The 18343-nt window shown below is 33.4% G+C and overlaps 1 protein-coding gene across 1 annotated transcript in view; it reads left to right on the top strand.

Moving 5' to 3' along the window:
* LOC149801208 (complement C3-like) overlaps positions 1–18343 on the top strand; it is a 346536-nt gene that overhangs the window by 121263 nt on the left and 206930 nt on the right. The window contains exons 12-13 of the mRNA XM_089955247.1: positions 10317–10388; positions 16786–16977. Coding sequence (XP_089811373.1) covers positions 10317–10388; positions 16786–16977 — 264 coding nt within the window. The remainder of the gene's footprint in view (positions 1–10316; positions 10389–16785; positions 16978–18343) is intronic.

Genomic DNA, 18343 nt, shown 5'->3' with positions numbered 1-18343 from the left:
GTTCATATCAAATGATCTGTCTTCCTGTTTTTAATTAAGTTTGCATAGACCAGTCGACCTCCAAGGTTTACAATGTCAAGAGAAGTTTAAGTAGTTCGTGCAATAGAGAATGCATTGGTCATATCTGCCATCTTTAACTGCTGTTGCAGATTTTCTTTTTCTTTGATGAAAAAGATTGCACAGTATTCACCATTAAGGGCAATGGATCAGCCCTCTCCAATACTCGGACTTAAGTTCTGTATGGATTCCACAGAAGAGTCAAATCTACATCTGTCGTAACTAAGCAGGTTATTCTGGCTCCAGTGACCAGTTTGTTTGCTAATAATTCTGAGGTGGAACCTCTTGTGTGTTCTTTGGTCATTATCTAAACCTCCTTATGAACCTTGGAGTGAAGCTTCCTTAGAGAACCTTACCTTTAAAAGTTTTCCTCCTCTAGCATTAGTCAGGGATAGGAGTGAATTTCATGCTTTGTGAATGGAAAAGGATTGTTTATGTTTCATCAGTAGCTATGAGCTGGTTGCTCTTCTTTGCCAGCTAGGGTTTCTGAACAAGAGTTGTCTACCCACAGTAGCTGTTCGTTCCTATTGAAATTCCAAGTCTAAGTCATATCTCCTCTGATGATCACGATATACTCCTGTGTCCAATTAGATCATTACAATTCTATCTATATCAAAAGAAATAAGAAAGGATTGTAAAAAAAATATTATTCCTTTTAAAAGTACTTTTTATATTATGGCAGCCACCATCTTGAGGTGGATTGTTTGGACTATTAAGAAAGCTTATAAATCTTGCTTAATGAAGATAAAAGCGCATGATGTTAGAGCTATTGCTGCTTATTTTTTGTTTTTTAATCATTTATCTATGAATGATTCAGAAAGCTACCTTCTTGTGACCTGACTCCACTTTCTCATCATTTTCCTTTTGATAAATGCTGCACCAGATTATGGGTACAGTGTGACCACACTATAACACGATAGTTGGAGCCCATAGAACCCGACCGTGTTATATGCCAAACTATGTTATAACCAACCTAGTCAGTTACCTGAAGAAAATGATGCATTTACCTAAAACATGGCAGGCAGAGAGGGGTGGTGGTAATAAAAGCGGGCACAAAAATAAGTGCTTCTGATTAAATGAAGACACTTGTATATTGACAGCTTACATTTGTGTAGTCAGTTCATAATCCATTAAGTACTGTACTGTATATAATAAATCAATGAATTCGAATATAGATCGCATGTTATAAACTACACTACATGTATGACTCAAAACCCATTAGAAAACACAAATAATACCTCTTGATCACGTTATAAACTACATATTTGACTCACATTCCTTTAGAAAACACAAAAAACACGTATTTAGATAAAAAAATATTAGTCCTCGTTTAGATCTATACCTGATCGTCACTTAACAGTTCACTACAATTGTTGCAAGTAGCATATGACCATTGCTGTTTACATACTACATGTACATGTAGTAAAAATGGCCTAGAATTTGGTCTGCTGGAGATAATATCATCTTGGCATGGCTACTCTGGGGTAAAGGCTGTTGATAAGGAAAACAAAATTTTAACAAATTACAAAGGTTTAACAAAACATCTTTAGTTAACTTGAAGGCTATATATCTATCGTTTCAAAAGATTGGAAATTTAATTTGCATTGCGGCTGTTGATAGTGACTGTAAGCATATTTTTTCCTGCAAAAATGAAACGAAAATGCAGCAATCTCTCATATTCCATTGTTTATCTTTACAGTTGGTGCTGATTTCCTTGAAGGAAAGGATATTTGTTTTTATTGAAGATTGTAGTTGGCTTTCTTTGAATGAAAGGTGTATGGGTTATTGAAGTTACCGCTAAAGGACAGCTTTGGAGGACCAAACGGTTGTCTGTTTCTTAATGTGTCAGCAACATCAAATAATTGTAGAACATTGTTTCAGACTGATTTTTTTCTCACTTTGTATTGATGCAGAATGGTCGGTGCTTCATGGGTGTTTAGTTTTCATTGAAGTTTCAGCAAAACTAATTTTTTCTTGGTGCATTTTAAAAAGAAAAAGAATTTGCTGTTGTTTGGTTGATTGTACCAGTTACTTTTCCTGCCTTCAAAATGTTGGTTGATTGTAACTAGTCCATGTAGCATAAGTTGACCAACAAGTAGATCTCCGTTTGTTTTGTATTTTTGTAGTGGGTGGTGGTGGGGTTTTGACATTTCTGGTGGGGGAGTAATGCTGACATCCACGCATGCTCCAGACGTTTAAAAAAAAGGCCAACAGATGATGAATACACAGGTGTTCTGTTCTGTTCTGACAGGGATTACTACAGAAGATATGAGTGTTCTGAAGGATTTAATTCTATGAGTGAAAAGAAGAGGGATTTTACTTACCATCCACATATAGAGGTCAGACAAAATAAAAATATTAATTACTAGTGAGATCTCACGGCATACATTACTCAGGCCAGATGTCAGGCAAAACACTGTTAAGATAGTTTGTCAGTATGAACATAGAATATGTTTATCTAACAATAGATAAATTCCAGTGCATTTTATATCAAGCTTGTGGCTTCCTTTCATGGTGTTTCTGAATTTCTTCACTCCAAACCAAGGGCTGTATATACTAGTTTGAACAGTCAATAATGTTGTGGAAAAAATGCCAGATAGTATATTTTGTCGCTAGTAAAGAATATAAATCACAATTTGTGATGTTGGCAAATAAACGTTTTACACATTATTTTTTGTACTTTTGAAAAGAAAAACCTTTTGTCAAGTATGAGAAAAATACACATATATGAAATTGCAGGAGCCTTGACTTGATCATCTTATATTAAAATTCGAACTGTTTTGTATATCTGATTTAATATATATTTATTTTAATTGTTTGTTTGTCAGTCTTAATTTTTTCTTTCTTTTTCATACATGCTATTGTAATGTTTATTTACTTGTGATGATATTTTTCCAGAAAATGGGTTTACCTGAATCATTCTTTTCATAAACACTAGATGTTGGCCTGGATGCTGACCTTGATTCAGAATTAGTAAACAAAGTTCTATTTTATTTTAAAATGATTGGTTGTTGTCAAGATCATGATGGGACTATGTGGCTTAAGAAGTAAACACTTTTTTATTATTCTGGGAATAAAATCATTGGTCTAATCAAGACCACATTCTGTGTACATGATATAAACACCATCAGGTGAGCCTCCTTCTGATTTTGCACCTTGGGAGAATTTCAAAACTGCGTCTTATGATACAATATAACCTTTGTTTTAGAGATATCTCTCTCAGCTCTGATTTAATATATATTTATTTTAATTTAATTTTTTGTTTGTCAGTTTTAAATTTTTCTTTCTTTTTCTTACATGCTATTGTAATGTAAATTTATTTACTGGAGATGATATTTTTCCAGAAAATTGGTTGACCAGAATCAATCTTTTCATAAACACCAGGTGTTGGCCTGGATGCTGACTTTGATTCAGAATTAGTAAACAAAGTTCTATTTTTATTTTAAAATGATTGGTTGTTGCCAAGGTCATGATGGGACTACGTTGGTTAAGAAGTAAACACTTTTTTTAAGTTTTATTCTGGGAATAAAGTTATTGGTCTAATCAAGGCCATATTCTGTGTACATGATATAAACAAGATCTCGTGACCCCCCTTCTCATTTCGCAACTTGGGAGAATTTCGAAACCACGTCATATGATACAATATAACCTTTGTTTTAGAGAGAGAGAGATCTCAGTTTTGGGCTTTTTTTTACTGATGTCAAGTTATGTTGCTGTAGTAAGATCTTGAACTATAATTTTCTTTAGATCAGTTGGATTTCAAAAGGACTAATTCTTTTTTCTCTGGAACTATTTTGAGGAGTGCTTACACATAAATTTTGGAAAGACATTGCTTACAAATTATGCAATTATTTACAAGGAACTTTAGATAAGCACAGTATTGACTACAGCGTACGTCATCTTCATCCATCTTGGAATTTCCATCAGGATTCGAACTTGAAATTATTAGAACATTTATTACTAGGACTTTTGAAAAATAATTCTTGGATTATTCTTATATTAGTTTTGGATTTGATTCTTGAAACCGTAAGTTCTTCTCTTTTTATTTTTACAGAATTTTCCCAGTGAAATAAATTATTTGTTAAATTTTAAAAACTTTATGTTTTCACTCTTTCTGTGTTACTGTTTGTTCAAACCTAAACATGTAACAAAACACAATCTCTTTCCCAAAGATGATAATAAACTTTTTACACGTTACTTTTTGTACTGTAAAAAAGAAACAACTTTGTTTATGAGACAAATTACATGCGTATGAAATTTCTTGAGTCATGCCACAACCGTGTTATATCTGATTTATCTTTTAATGGAGCGTACTATAGCAGGGTCACACTGCATTTATGGTTTGGGCCGAACTGTATCAGCCTAGCAAAGTGTCTACTAATCCATTCTGTAGTAGAAGATCCTATTACAGTAATGGCAAGTTCTCTTTACTATCTTCAGCCATTATCCTACCACTGGGCAGGCAATTTTGGCAATTCAGTTTTAGCAGGTAATGTTTTGCTGCTATTAATATGTGCTTTTAATGATGGGTGGAGTGGGGTAAAACTAATTATAATTGTTTTAACTACTTGATATTATGGCTATATTGGTTTAAGTCAAAGAATGCTTAAATTCTGATTGATGGATGTGGACTGAGGTATCCAACTAGGATTATGTTGTTTTTTATTATAGACCACTAATTGCTAATTGGAGGATATAATTATGTCCTTGGACTGGGGAGTGACTGTTACTCGAGGAAAAGATATAGGAATGTAATAATAGCAGGGAAGTATTACATAACTAAAATTAGTTTTATCTCCTAAAAACTACATTTTAATTTATGTAAACATGAAGATCAAGAAAACAATTATCAACTGTGACTAAGAAAAGTTGTATGAAAATATTGTGCAGAGAACAAAATTAGCATGTCCAAATCTTGAATTGTTAGAAGACTTGCTAGAATAAAGACAGTAGTATACAAAATCTTATATTTATGCTAATTTAAAATAAAATTTATGAAACTCATTGAAGGATATCAATCATTTCCTTGCCAATGCTTATTTCTTAAATTTCATTTGAAACGATTATTTTGTAAAATCCTGTAAACAGTTTTTCCCTTTATGCACATTTGTGCATCAGGGATGCACGCTGGAGAAAATTGAAGCACACATTTTGTTGGCATGCATTTTTTTTTATACAAAGGATTTGCATAATGCAATCAGGATTTATTTAGCATCCAATGCCTTGGATGAGGGGTGACATCGTGTATACTTTGAGCATATGCATTGACTGCTTCTCCGTTTTGTTTACTCCCATGTGTTGCGCTCCTCTGTTCGTATAGCGGAGTGCAACACAGGGAGCATACAAAATAAGGTAGCAGACTAGTATAGGCAGTGTTATGACGGAGTAGCTTCCCCTAATCTCGCTAGCTCTCATGCGATTTCCATCGAGCTGAGCAAGATGGACATAGTACACAATTAATTTTACTATATGTTCTCTACATTTGTTTCTCAGTACTGACCTTTCCACTGTGTGACAATCAATGCAAATCATATGTTAATCTAAAATACCTTCAAAGATGACTTCACGGTGAAGTTCTTGTCAAAGGTTGACCTGCTCTTTTTTTAGATTATTGACTGTCAACATAACAGCATGTAACCAGAACACGAATTTCACTTCCGGATCATCACCAAGGCCTTATTACTCACTGTGCACTGTCGCCAAAATACATACAGACAACAACACCCTGAGCTCATATTATCAAGAATAAACAGTTACCTTTAAATCCCTACCAAAAATGCATAAATAAAACTCTTCTATCACCACCAAAATGAGAGAGGAAAAAATGTTCTAAAAATAGACTAGAACTACATTCGTGGGTACTGAACTGGAAGTATTAATTGTGATGTAATTCCAGATGTCATCTTGATGTTTAACCTTAATGCTTATTGCACTAGAAAGTGCTCTCCAGATTAAAACGTCGTCCACTAAGAATCATTAGTGAAGAAAGTGAAAGAAGCAGAACACAAAAGAGTAATTGTGGATCTAACTTTAATGAAAAATGGAGAAAATAATTCCCTTGACTGGAATATGGCACATCCGTTAGGATTAATACCGGTGTGACTTCTGATCGTGTGATTGCGAAGACTGCAAAAGTCAATAATCCTTTTGTGGCAGGGTTTAAGAATTTTAAACAATCCGCCCTCGTTCGCCACAAGATATCTGGAGAACACATTATAACCCAAGACATTCTTTCACAACAAAGAAATCAGTAAACTTGCCAAGACAAATGCATTTATTTGGATTACACAGTCAGGGGGTCATTGCAGATATTTGTTGGTTTCTAACTTTGCTGCAATAAAAGAAAGATCTTAAAGTTCAAGTGTAACTTATTAGAAACAAGATGATTCATTAGCCTCCTTGATTTTTGGATAAATTTGTTCTAGGACGAAGTACAGTGAAACCGATGATAGTACACATTTTTTGACAGGCAGTAAATTAATTGCCATTTAGTTAATAAGATTTATTAGGCTTTTTGTATTGGTTTGTATGTAACCTGTTGATCTATAATATTGCTTCAAAAAGATTATTAGGAAACTGTTGAAAGTACGACTTTAAAAGAAAAACGAACTAATACAATTATTCATTGAATAGACAATGCATTTGTTTGTTAATTGTGCATGTTGGTTTATTTGTGTTTAGGGAAAGAGAGAGTATGTTGTGCAAGTTGCAGTATCCTATTACAAGCTGAAAAAGTACGAGTCAGATTTAAATTTGTCGGTACATTTTTGACCCCGACATTTTTTATTTGACCCCCAGTTCAGACACCAAGGGGTTTTTACTCTCAGTTTTAGACCCCTGGGGGATGCACTGTGTAAATCTGATTAGTGATTATTGATCTTTAAAGCTTGATATAAGAAGTAACAGTTAACACATTCCCCAGTCCATTAAATAATTAATACATCCCCCAATCCATTAAATAATTAACACATCCCGAATCCATTAAATAATTAATACATCCCCCAGTCCATTAAATAATTAACACATTCCCCAGTCCATTAAATAATTAATACATCCCCCAGCCCATTCAATAATTAATACATCCCCCAGTCCATTAAAGGTCACTGGCCACATATATTGTCCAGACGTGTGATATTATTATAGTTAGAAACAAAACGCGATGGTTATGTATGCACACCATAAAAATGTTAATTAGACTTAAAACTCCGCTTTATAAAATAAAAAAAATTATTCGCAATCTACGTAAACAATCGGTAGTTTCCGCCTGCCAGAACCGGATATGACGTACATTAATCCCTTCTATTCAACCTAGCCATTCAAGTGCTTAATTTCCCCACATAAATGTCTATGTGATATAGTGTACGATCGTGCTTTTGTACAGCAAATATGGTGCACTGTGTTGCATTCGGATGTAACCAAAAGAGTGATGATGGGAAAAAGCGTTCTTTCTTTTATCGAAAAACCATGCTTACCAGAAAAAAGTGTATTTAATCTGTGGATCGAAATGGGGAGGGATGGGAAAGTTGTATCATTTATGCCGGATTATAGTGAATTTGGCCCAAAGACAATTCTGCCCAACTCGAAATACAGTTCGGCCAAACTTAACAATAGTTTGAATGTTCTTTTTCTTCAACAAAAAAGTAGATTCAGTGTAAGATAGATTTTAGGAAGAAAAAAAATTTAAGCAAACTATTTTCATATTCTTTGAAAGAAAATAATCATACTTACATACTTATGAGAGAAAACACAAGCTGACATATCTTGCTTGTTCTAATAAAAATATTTATATGCATTTTTTTATGCTAACAAATATATGCATCTGCACAACGACATTCTCAGTTGAAGTCTTCTGGTCAAATTATCAATAATGATTTATGAAACAAAAATACGTAACAGATAATATTCTACATAATACGTATACATTTTGTTAAGGGTAGTGTACATGAGATATTATGACAAATATACTTAAATTTAGTCTTCACATTGTAGCACAGCTGCATACAATACATATTAGATTACACATGAGAGAGAGATAGAGAACAATGTTGAGCATTTTGTCAGTATTTAGTTGCTGCAATATGAAGCTCTTACCAGTTAATTTTATTGTTTGTTTTTATTTTTCAAATTGTCTTATTGTTTATGTGCGTAAATTGAAAGCTTGTCATTACTGGTCATTATTGCCAATCATATTTGCCCCATTATTCCATATAAATTGGAAAGGAAATAATTTTGTGTTTAATTTGTGCCCCCCCCCCCCCCCGCCACTCACGGTACAAAATAAATTGATAAACATACACTTGTTTGAAAATAAAATGAAAGAAATTGTTATCATATATTTCTTCTTTTTTCATCACGAGAAAATTATTTTTTTAAAATATATGTCCACGAACTCCGTATATGTAACGGATGCCGGCTTGCTGCATCCTTAGTGTAGTGTGTATCGATTATGCCAAATAGCAAAATCGCAAATGAGATGAAAGTATCACCCGATTGCTTGAAGGCACCTGACATTTACGCATAGTTTATAGTGTTTTATTGTTCGACAACATGAAGCATGTATTTCGTCTTGTAGGGATAAATGTATGTCATTTCCGGTTGCATCCATTATAGGTGGGAAATTGTAACTAAGGGGAAGTAACAGTTTTGTATACTTCTATTTTGAGTAATTAAATTATTTCTTCTTTACACTTGATAATTTTTTTGTTCTTTTTGTGTGAGTATAACTATTTTTAATCATGTAATGCAAATCTGATATAAATAGGAAAATGTTGGAGTATGGCCGGTGACCTTTAAATAGTCAACACATCCCCAAATCCATTAAATAATTAACACATCCCCAATCCATTAAATAATTAACACATCCCCCAATCCATTAAATAATTAACACATCCCCAAATCCATTAAATAATTAACACATCCCCCAATCCATTAAATAATTAACACATCCCCAAATCCATTAAATAATTAACACATCCCCAATCCATTAAATAATTAACACATCCCCCAAACCATTAAATAATTAACACATACCCAAATCCATTAAATAATTAACACATACCCCAGTCCATTTAACAGTTAACACATACCCCAGTCCATTTAACAGTTAACACATACCACAGTCCATTTAACAGTTAACACATACCACAGTCCATTTAACAGTTAACACATACCCCAGTCCATTTAACAGTTAACACATACCACAGTCCATTTAACAGTTAACACATACCACAGTCCATTTAACAGTTAACACATACCACAGTTTTACCCAAATTCTTCGACTTTTATTATGATGTATTTTAGCAGCTTTTATATTCCTGTTCTAAATTCCAATAGTTCCCGTCTTACTGTCACAATACTTTGTAATTTTTTAATATGATTTGCCAGTGAATATTATAAATACTGTATATGTATTTTCATTTGTGGATGGCTTTAATCTTAATGTTGGTTTGAACAGCATTTTTAATACATCATTGGCGATATCATGTCCAAGAAATAGGAGCTAATACATGTATGTGGTTTGTCAATGATGCTAAAAGTGGCTGAAGTAAAGTTATAGGCTGTTAGTTCCATTGATCCTTCATCTTAATTAAATGGACTCTATATAGCACATTTCCATGTATAGCATAGATGTGGTCATAGACTCTGTTTTCAGGATGACTAGATTTAATATTGAATCCAACCCAGTATTATGTGAGCTTGATTACAGCATAATACATTTTTATAACCTCTCTCAGCTACATTATTGTGAGGGACAAATGTACATTGCTTGTCTCAAAATTGCCCATCCTCTCGTTCTGCAAGGGGACCTGAGAGTCATTTCAAGAAAATATTGATGTAAACATAAAAAACTCTGAAAAAACACTGAAGGCTAGTTTGACATTTCATGTAAATTATGGTTTAGATATTTATGATTTTTTAGGAGTTGGTTATTGTTTGACTGCAACTAAGAGCACCTTATTTGCTATATCATATTGAGGAAATGGGAGGTAATTGCCTCTCCAACTTACACACTAAGACAGCAGTATCAGGCTGGCCTGGGTCGGAATCAAACCTGCAAACCATTCAGTTATGATACAAATGCTCTGCATCTAAATTATCATGGTTTGCTTCATGACATGTTATGCAATGTTTTGGTAAATTCTGAGCCTGTTTGAAATGATAGTAAATAACTAAGTACAGTGCTGCTTTATGTTGTTTTACAGATACAACTTTGTCATTTATGTTTTTGTTATATTAATCCAATCTTTTCTTGAATACAGGACAAACAAAATTTGAAGCTTGAGGTACGAATAGATTCAGATTCAGATGCATATGATGGAGGAGTTATATTGGTAAGTACAATTCATTTTATAAAAATGGATCCAAGTTTAAGATATCCATTAAATATAGAAGAATGGAGATTTTTTCTCAACAATGTCTTAAAGTTGTACATTTATACACTTTATGTATAATGTTTTGCAAATGTAATATTTTTGGTAATGAACATATTTAGCTTTTTACATCTATTCACTTAATTTACTCTGAAAACATACAACACTTTGTAGGTCACAGATGAGTCAGATTTATACCAGCTACAGTTTTAATGTGTGAATGAACTATTATAATGGAGAGGAACATACAAAGATCAGACAAATAAAATTCACTCACTTCTGGTAAATGACACCATAGTCACTGATGACACTGACATTGCAAAATGTTTTCCATGATTTTTTCACCTACATTACCACAAAGTTAAAAGAACCAGTGATAGAAAACAACTTTAATAAACTGAAAAAGTTCTGCAGCAGCAAAAGGAGGTCTGTTTCTCTATCCCACCAGTATTGAAAACCTTTGTTAAAATATGTCTTAATGAACTTGATACCAAGAAAGCTACAGGGCTTGATCAGATTGGTCCATGACTCATTAAATCTTCTGTCTCTGATATTGTAGATAGCATACCATTCATAAACAATTTAAGTTTTGCAACCTCATCTGTCCCCAAAATATGGAAACTGCAAAAGTAACACCTATTCACAAATCTGGTTCTAAGGATGACGCTGATAACTACCGACCAATCTCAATACTACCACACTTGTCAAAATTGATTGAAGAACATGTCCATGACTCATTCATGTCATATTTAAACAACAATTGCTGTTCCGCCCTAATCAATCAGGCTTTAGACAGAAACATTCCTGTGAGACTGCCTTGATCTCCCTAACTGATAAATGGCTTCAAGCACTTGACCAAGGTAGAATAATAGGATCTGTATTTGTAGATTTCAGGAAAGCTTTTGACATGGTGGATCATGAAATCCTTTTGAAGAAAATGAAAATCTACCAATCTGATGAAAGAACAATTAGATGGTTTACTTCTTACTTAAGTGAGATAACACATGCTTACATAAATAATGTTCTGTCTGAACCTGGAACAGTTATATATTAAGTACCACAAGGCTCAATCCTAGGTCCATTACTTTTTTTTATATTTATTAATGACTACCACTTTTACTAAGAGACTCAATATCGTCTATAGATCTCTATGCAGATAACACAACATTGTCAGACATCCAAAACACAAAGCATGAACTTGAAATTTCTTTACAGAATGCCCTAAACAAACTGGAAAACTGGTGCACATGCAATGGCATGGTGGTAAATACTGGTAAAACTAAAATTACTTATCTCAACACAGCAAAAAAGGACAAATCTTGATAGTGATGAACCATGTCTGACATGGAAGGATAGACTACTTGGTGTTCTGGTAGATAATAAAAAAAAAATAACGTATCATGGTTGAAAATATCAAACATATCAGTAAAAATGTCAATTCAAGTTTATGGCTTCTCAGTAGGATAAGACATTTTCTCACTGAAAGGCACAGAAAACTATTTTATAACAGTTACATACAACCCTATTTACACCACCGTAATATACAGTATAGGCTAATTCAAATGATAAAAACACAGCAAAGCTACCACATCTTCAGAACAGAGCATTAGGGCTAATATCAATCCAGAAAGAAAGCAAGGTAAATTTAGTTGGCAAGTTAAAGATATTACCTATTAAAGACTGAATCTGTTTGAGAAAAGCCATATTAATGTACAGGATATCCCATAATAGTGCTCCTGCATGTTTACAATCACTATTCCAGTATAGGCTACCTGGTAATACTCCCCACCTGCAATCCATGTCTACCAAACAGTATAAAATTCCCAAACCAAATAAGGAGTTATTTTTAAAAAATTTCCAATATTCTGGAACACTGCTCTGGAATAGTGTTCCAGTTGAGATAGAAATGCCCACTTCATTTTCTTCTTCCAAACGCAGTATTTCCACTGGCTTCAGAGATGCAGCTAAAATAAATATATTCCTTTGTATGAGGGTCTCAAGGTAGATTAGTTCTTAGCTAACTGTGTTACCTTCTTTAAATAAGGTCATTATCATTATTATTATTGCTCGTATTTTAATGAAATTTGTTTGCAATCCAGTTGTTATTTATGTTGTAGTCTTGATGCAATGAAATATCCTTAAACTGTAATAAACCTTTATGAAACTATGACAGTTATTTCTTGGGGGGACTGCTCCGGTGGCCTAGTGGTTAGTGCGTCCGCCGTGGATACGGGAGGTCGTGGGTTCGATCCATGGCCAAGTCATTCCAAAGAATTTCAAAAATGGTACTAACAGCTGCCTTCCTTGGTGCTCAGCATTAAGAGGTTAGTGTTAGGACTGGTTGGCCTGATGTCAGGATAATTTGACTGGGTGGGACATCATGTTTCATGTCTGCGGAATGATGCCCCAGTGCTAGACATCACTATAAACTGCCACACTGGAGACATCATAGCGATATGACTGAACAGTTGTTACAGCTACGTTAAAAATCCATATCACATCACATCACATATTTCTTGGGGCAAAACTGTTTCAGAAAATGGGATAATGTACATTGGGAAATATACATCAGGACCTCAGTCAGTACTATATATAATGTGCAAGTTTGTTGTCTTAGTAAATTCCACTATGAGTTGAACTGCATTGTTATTTTCTCATGATACCTCCATCTTTTGCATAAGAATTGTGAATTATGTTTCAAATACAGTCCAGTCCTTTTGATCCAACACATCCGATTCCATGATTCCATTACAAAATGTGGATCCCCTGTTTTATGTTGCTCACTGTTTGTGTTACGGCCTGTATTTAAATTTGTATGTGTTACATATTGATTTTACCAATGAACAATACTGCTGTCATCCAGTAGCTTTGATGCGAGTAAAGTTACAATGAATAGCATTTGACTTAGTTCCAAATGCTGTTACAACCATGAATATGTAGGAGTTTGGATTACAAGGAAAGAAGAAGGTCACCAAATGCAAACTTTAAACATCAGATAATATTATAGTTGTCCTTCCCTCAATTTCAAATGCATATGGATCTGTTCTAAAGAATGGCAAATTCAGTTGTGAAAGGAGATATTAACTTAATTTTTCAGAAAATTTTACAGCATAGTACTGAAATAAATGAAGCAAACTTGTCATCATTGCAGAGGTTGCTGCTTTAAAGAGTAAGCCAGTATATGGAAACAAAACTCCTGCGACTTTTAGACAAGAGGAATCCATAACTTTCATGGTTGGATTAATTGCATCCTCAATTACCTACCCCATCAATACAGGATAATTCTGCTATAGGCATGCAGCAATGGTATATTATTTCACCCCTAGACAGAACCCAGCATGTGCAGTTCAGAGCACATTATAATGACCTGGTTCAAAAAAATATGGCATTTTTCAGGGCTCAGTCCTAGCATCTATCTTAATTCTATTTGACATTAATGAATTTTTATTTTATATAGAGAACATAAAAACTGATATGAATGCAGATGATGCAGAATTTCATATAGTTAGGTGATGACAGCAACACACTTCAAGAACCGCTGCAGTACAGTCTTAATCATATCAGTAAATGGTGTCAAGTCAATGAAATGTACCCAGTATATTGAAAGCCCACTGCAGTGCTTGTAGGAACATCAAACAGATTATCCATGGAAAACCCCATTCAACTGTAAATGATGAATATATATCTAGTGTAGAATGAATGCCATAAACTCCTAAATTTAATGATAAACTAGCTTGGAATCATCACATAGATCATGTCTGTAACTTTATAGGTTCCAGGCCTTACTTTACTGCCAACTTAAATACAGAAGAAAAGAAATATCTACCTATTCATGCAACAAAAGTATTTTATTAAACATGTATATCTATTACCTATTATAGACTACAGTTTCACAATATGGCATCCATGCACATAAGTTAATATTAATTGTATAATTAAATTTCAAAGCGGCAGATAGAATAACAGATTATCTGCTTACTTGTTTCAGTCTTGACATGTACTGACATTATTTTTGACAACAGAATTTCATATCATAAATAATAATTTAACACCTTTGTACCTGGGTGATATAATGGTCCAAACCAGCAATACCATCTCTATTAGTCTTTTTCAGCATCAAACCTATGTTTAAAACTGTGAAGCCAAGAATGAATGCATTTAAAAATTCATTTCAGTATACTGGATCTACTAAAGGAATCAGCTGCCTTAACTAAAGCAATATGACAATCTTACTGTATTCAGATCAGAGATATTTCAGCTACCAAAGCATCATATCTCTCACCAGAAATTCTCTCTAGTTTCTCTGGTGATATATGTACATTATACAAGTTTAAAGTGACTTATTTGTGTGACATTAACCTTCAAATTAGTACATTTTTATCTCAATTGTGTGCACATGTATAGAATATTTTACACCCTGAGGGACTCATGGGAAAGTATCTTATATTTTGGTATAGAACATTGCATTCCCTTGAGAGACTCATGGGAGATTACCATATATTGTGCTGTAGATTATTGTATGCACATGAGGGACTTGTGGGAGATTACCTTATCTTTTAGTAAAGAATATTGTAAACCCTTGAGGGACTCATGGAAAGTTATCATATATTTCACTATTGAATAATTTATGCCTTTTTGGGATTTGTGAGAGATTACCATGTACTTTGCTAAATGCATTCTATCCTCTTAAATATTATTATTAATAATAGTAATAAATACTCTACAAAATGATGCCCACTATCATTTCATTTCATCTATGCTTTTGACATGTAGAAGTCTTAACTGGACCTTGAAAATACCTATTTTATTCCAAACATAATGTTGTGTATTTGTCTTAACGAAGTATGCCATTGTAACTGTTAATTCATCAGCAAACAGAAATTACATCCTGGGTATCATAATCATAAAGTACGTTGAAATTGCTTACATGTAGATTTGACACTTTTACATTCAGTTTAAAACAGCAGAACAAGATTGATTTTCATGTGTACTCTGTCACTGATTAGTGATGCAAGAACTTGAAGTACTGGTTTTTTTTCAGAATTTGTATTTCATATGCCTAGATCTACTATTGTTTTCTGTTGATTTGGGTTCTTGCTATAGGTTGCACTTGCCTAGATTAGCAATTGCTTTCTGCTGGTTAGGGTTCTTGATATCCAGGTGGTACATCCCTACATCTACTATTGATTACTGCTGGCTGAGGTTCTTCCTATATATATAGTTGACACTTGTTAAGATCTGCTATTGATTTCTGCTGATTGGGGTTCTTGCTATTTAGGTGACACATATCTAGATCTACTATTGATTTCTACTGGTTGGTGTTCTTGCTATTTAGGTGACAAATGTCTAGATCTGCTATTAATTTCTACTGGTTGGGGTTCTTGTTATCCAGTTGACATGTTTAGATCAGCTATTGATTTCTACTGGTTGGGGTTCTTGCTATTTAGGTGATACATGTCTAATCTACTATTGATTTCTACTGGTTTAATGGTTCTTGTTATTTAGGTGACACATGTCTAGATCTTCTATTGATTTATACTGCTTGGGGTTCTTGCTATCTAGGTGACACATGTCTAGATCTTCTATTGATTTATACTGCTTGTAGTTCTTGCTATCTAGGTGACACATGTCTAGATCTACAGTACTATTGATTTCTACTGGTTGGGGATCTTCGGATCTAGGTGGCAAATGTCTCGATCTATATAGAGTTCTGCTGATTGTGGTTCTTGCTATTTATGTGGTACATCAGCAGTCAGTTGGTATATTACTTCAAATTGCTAAGAAAGAGAATAATTTTCAAAATTAATTTTGCATTTGATTTTGGTCAGATTATTAGTTCAGTCATTTTACAAGATATTGTGGGCAAAATTCTCAATACGGATTTGGTTAAGTTGATACGTAATGCCTTTTCTTACTGCCTATCATGACATTTCGTCTTAGGTTAGAACCATTGTGGTATATAATTGATTCTGCATATATCAAGATGTAATTTCATGGACCCTGACCATTGTGTTATATAATTGATTCTGCATATATCAAGATGTAATTTCATGGACCCTGACCATTGTATTGTAACAAGGCTTACCTTCAGTAAATTTCGATGTGAAAACCTGGAAAGTGAGCTGTTGTAAGGAACATGAATCAGCCTTTCTCAAAATCATAACCCATAAATAAAATCCATAATTAATGTGCAAACAAAGATACATGCATGCATTTTTAGGTTCATGTGGTAAAGGTTGTTTTAAAATAAATTTAGTTTGTGATGTAATCTTCCATATCATACTGGTAGTTTTATATACTGTTAAGGTATCTGATATGATCAGATTTAGTAAATTAACTTTTAATTCATGAATTTCAGACATTGAGTCGAGGAAGATTATATAATTCAACCTTCTTTCGAAGTGGAGCAATAAAAGTACATGACCTGAATCGACTTAAACATCACCTAACCCCGTCTGGCAGAAGTATTGCATACTTCATTCACGAGGATGGAGAGATTGTTGCTGATCAAATAAAATATGATGTAAGGAGAACTTGCTTTAAGCGAGAGGTAGGTACATTATCTACTAGCATGATGCTGTTTATATTGTATTTTATTATCTCTGTAATACATACACCTGTAAAACATACACCATCAAGAGCCAGATCTTCTGTTGGATTGTCTGATGGCAGTAATGGCAGTATTTGTTGTAATCATTCATATTTATAATTTTAAACTACCAATTCAGACCCTGCCCTTACGAAACTTTCCATAAGGATTGGATATGGAATCCATACATACTTTTACAGAAATATCCATATGGACTTTTTCATTCTATAGCTGAACCAGTCTTATGGATTTCAGTGTATCCACATGGAAATGTTATGGATTCCTTACGTACTCTTTATGGAAAATCCCATGGAATATGCAAATTAGTCCATCAGATCTGTAGGTTGTCTGTATGGAATAAAATTTGGCAATAATCCATATGGAATTTGTGAATAGTCCATATGGAATTGGGAAATATACCATATGGAATTTGTAAGTGGTCCATATGGAATTTGTAAATAGTTCATGTGGAATTTGGTAATAGTCCTTAAGACAGACAGGTTTTTTAAGTGCCTTCTGCCTTAACCATAAAAAAATCTGCTTCAGATGTCTATTAACTGCCTGATGATTCTTACACATTATTGAGAATCAATGATAAATATTCACAATAATTTTTAAAATGGATCATAAATTTTATTTTGACAGACATTATCAGATAAGATTTAGGTTTTTCTTGTCCTCATTTTCTTTCTTGCATACAAAACCTAATCGATGATGGCATCACTTAAGTCTTTTTCATTTCACTGAAAAGTTATGTGAGATTTCACAAATATTTCGATCAAAACTTTCATTGAAATTGTGGTGAGAGATCACTAAAATTTCACGGAAATATTTTTGAGGTTTCACAAAAGACTTGGCTAAAACTTTTGTGAGATTTCACTAAAATTTTGATCATTATATAGTATTTTACTGAAGTTTCAGTAGTTTTTCAGACATTTCAAAAGGTTTCAAATAAATAATGATATGAATTAAACAGGACTTTATGAACCAAGGTGATATTTAAGTGTGCATGAAAACAATATACAGGTATTGTAATTACATGACATCCAAGGCAAGAGATATGGGAGTTAATAATAATAATAATAATGATAATAATAATAAAGACTTTATTTAGAGAGGGTAAGTCAATTAGTTACAGAATTAATCTACTTTGAGGCCTCCTTTATGTTATGTACAATATATACAGTATATACAACATGATGTGAAGAATCTGGCTTGACACTAAATAATAAAGTGATTTTACAAATCAAAGTATCAAGCCTGGAACAAATGCACAGGCATCTGTGAACACATAAATATATATAAAATATAAAATATTAGGCTGCGT

Source organism: Sinohyriopsis cumingii, chromosome 4 (genome assembly GCF_028554795.1).
Source record: "Sinohyriopsis cumingii isolate HCF-2022 chromosome 4, ASM2855479v2, whole genome shotgun sequence".
Lineage (NCBI taxonomy): Eukaryota > Metazoa > Mollusca > Bivalvia > Unionida > Unionidae > Sinohyriopsis > Sinohyriopsis cumingii.
This window is presented reverse-complemented; position numbering and strand designations above follow the sequence as displayed.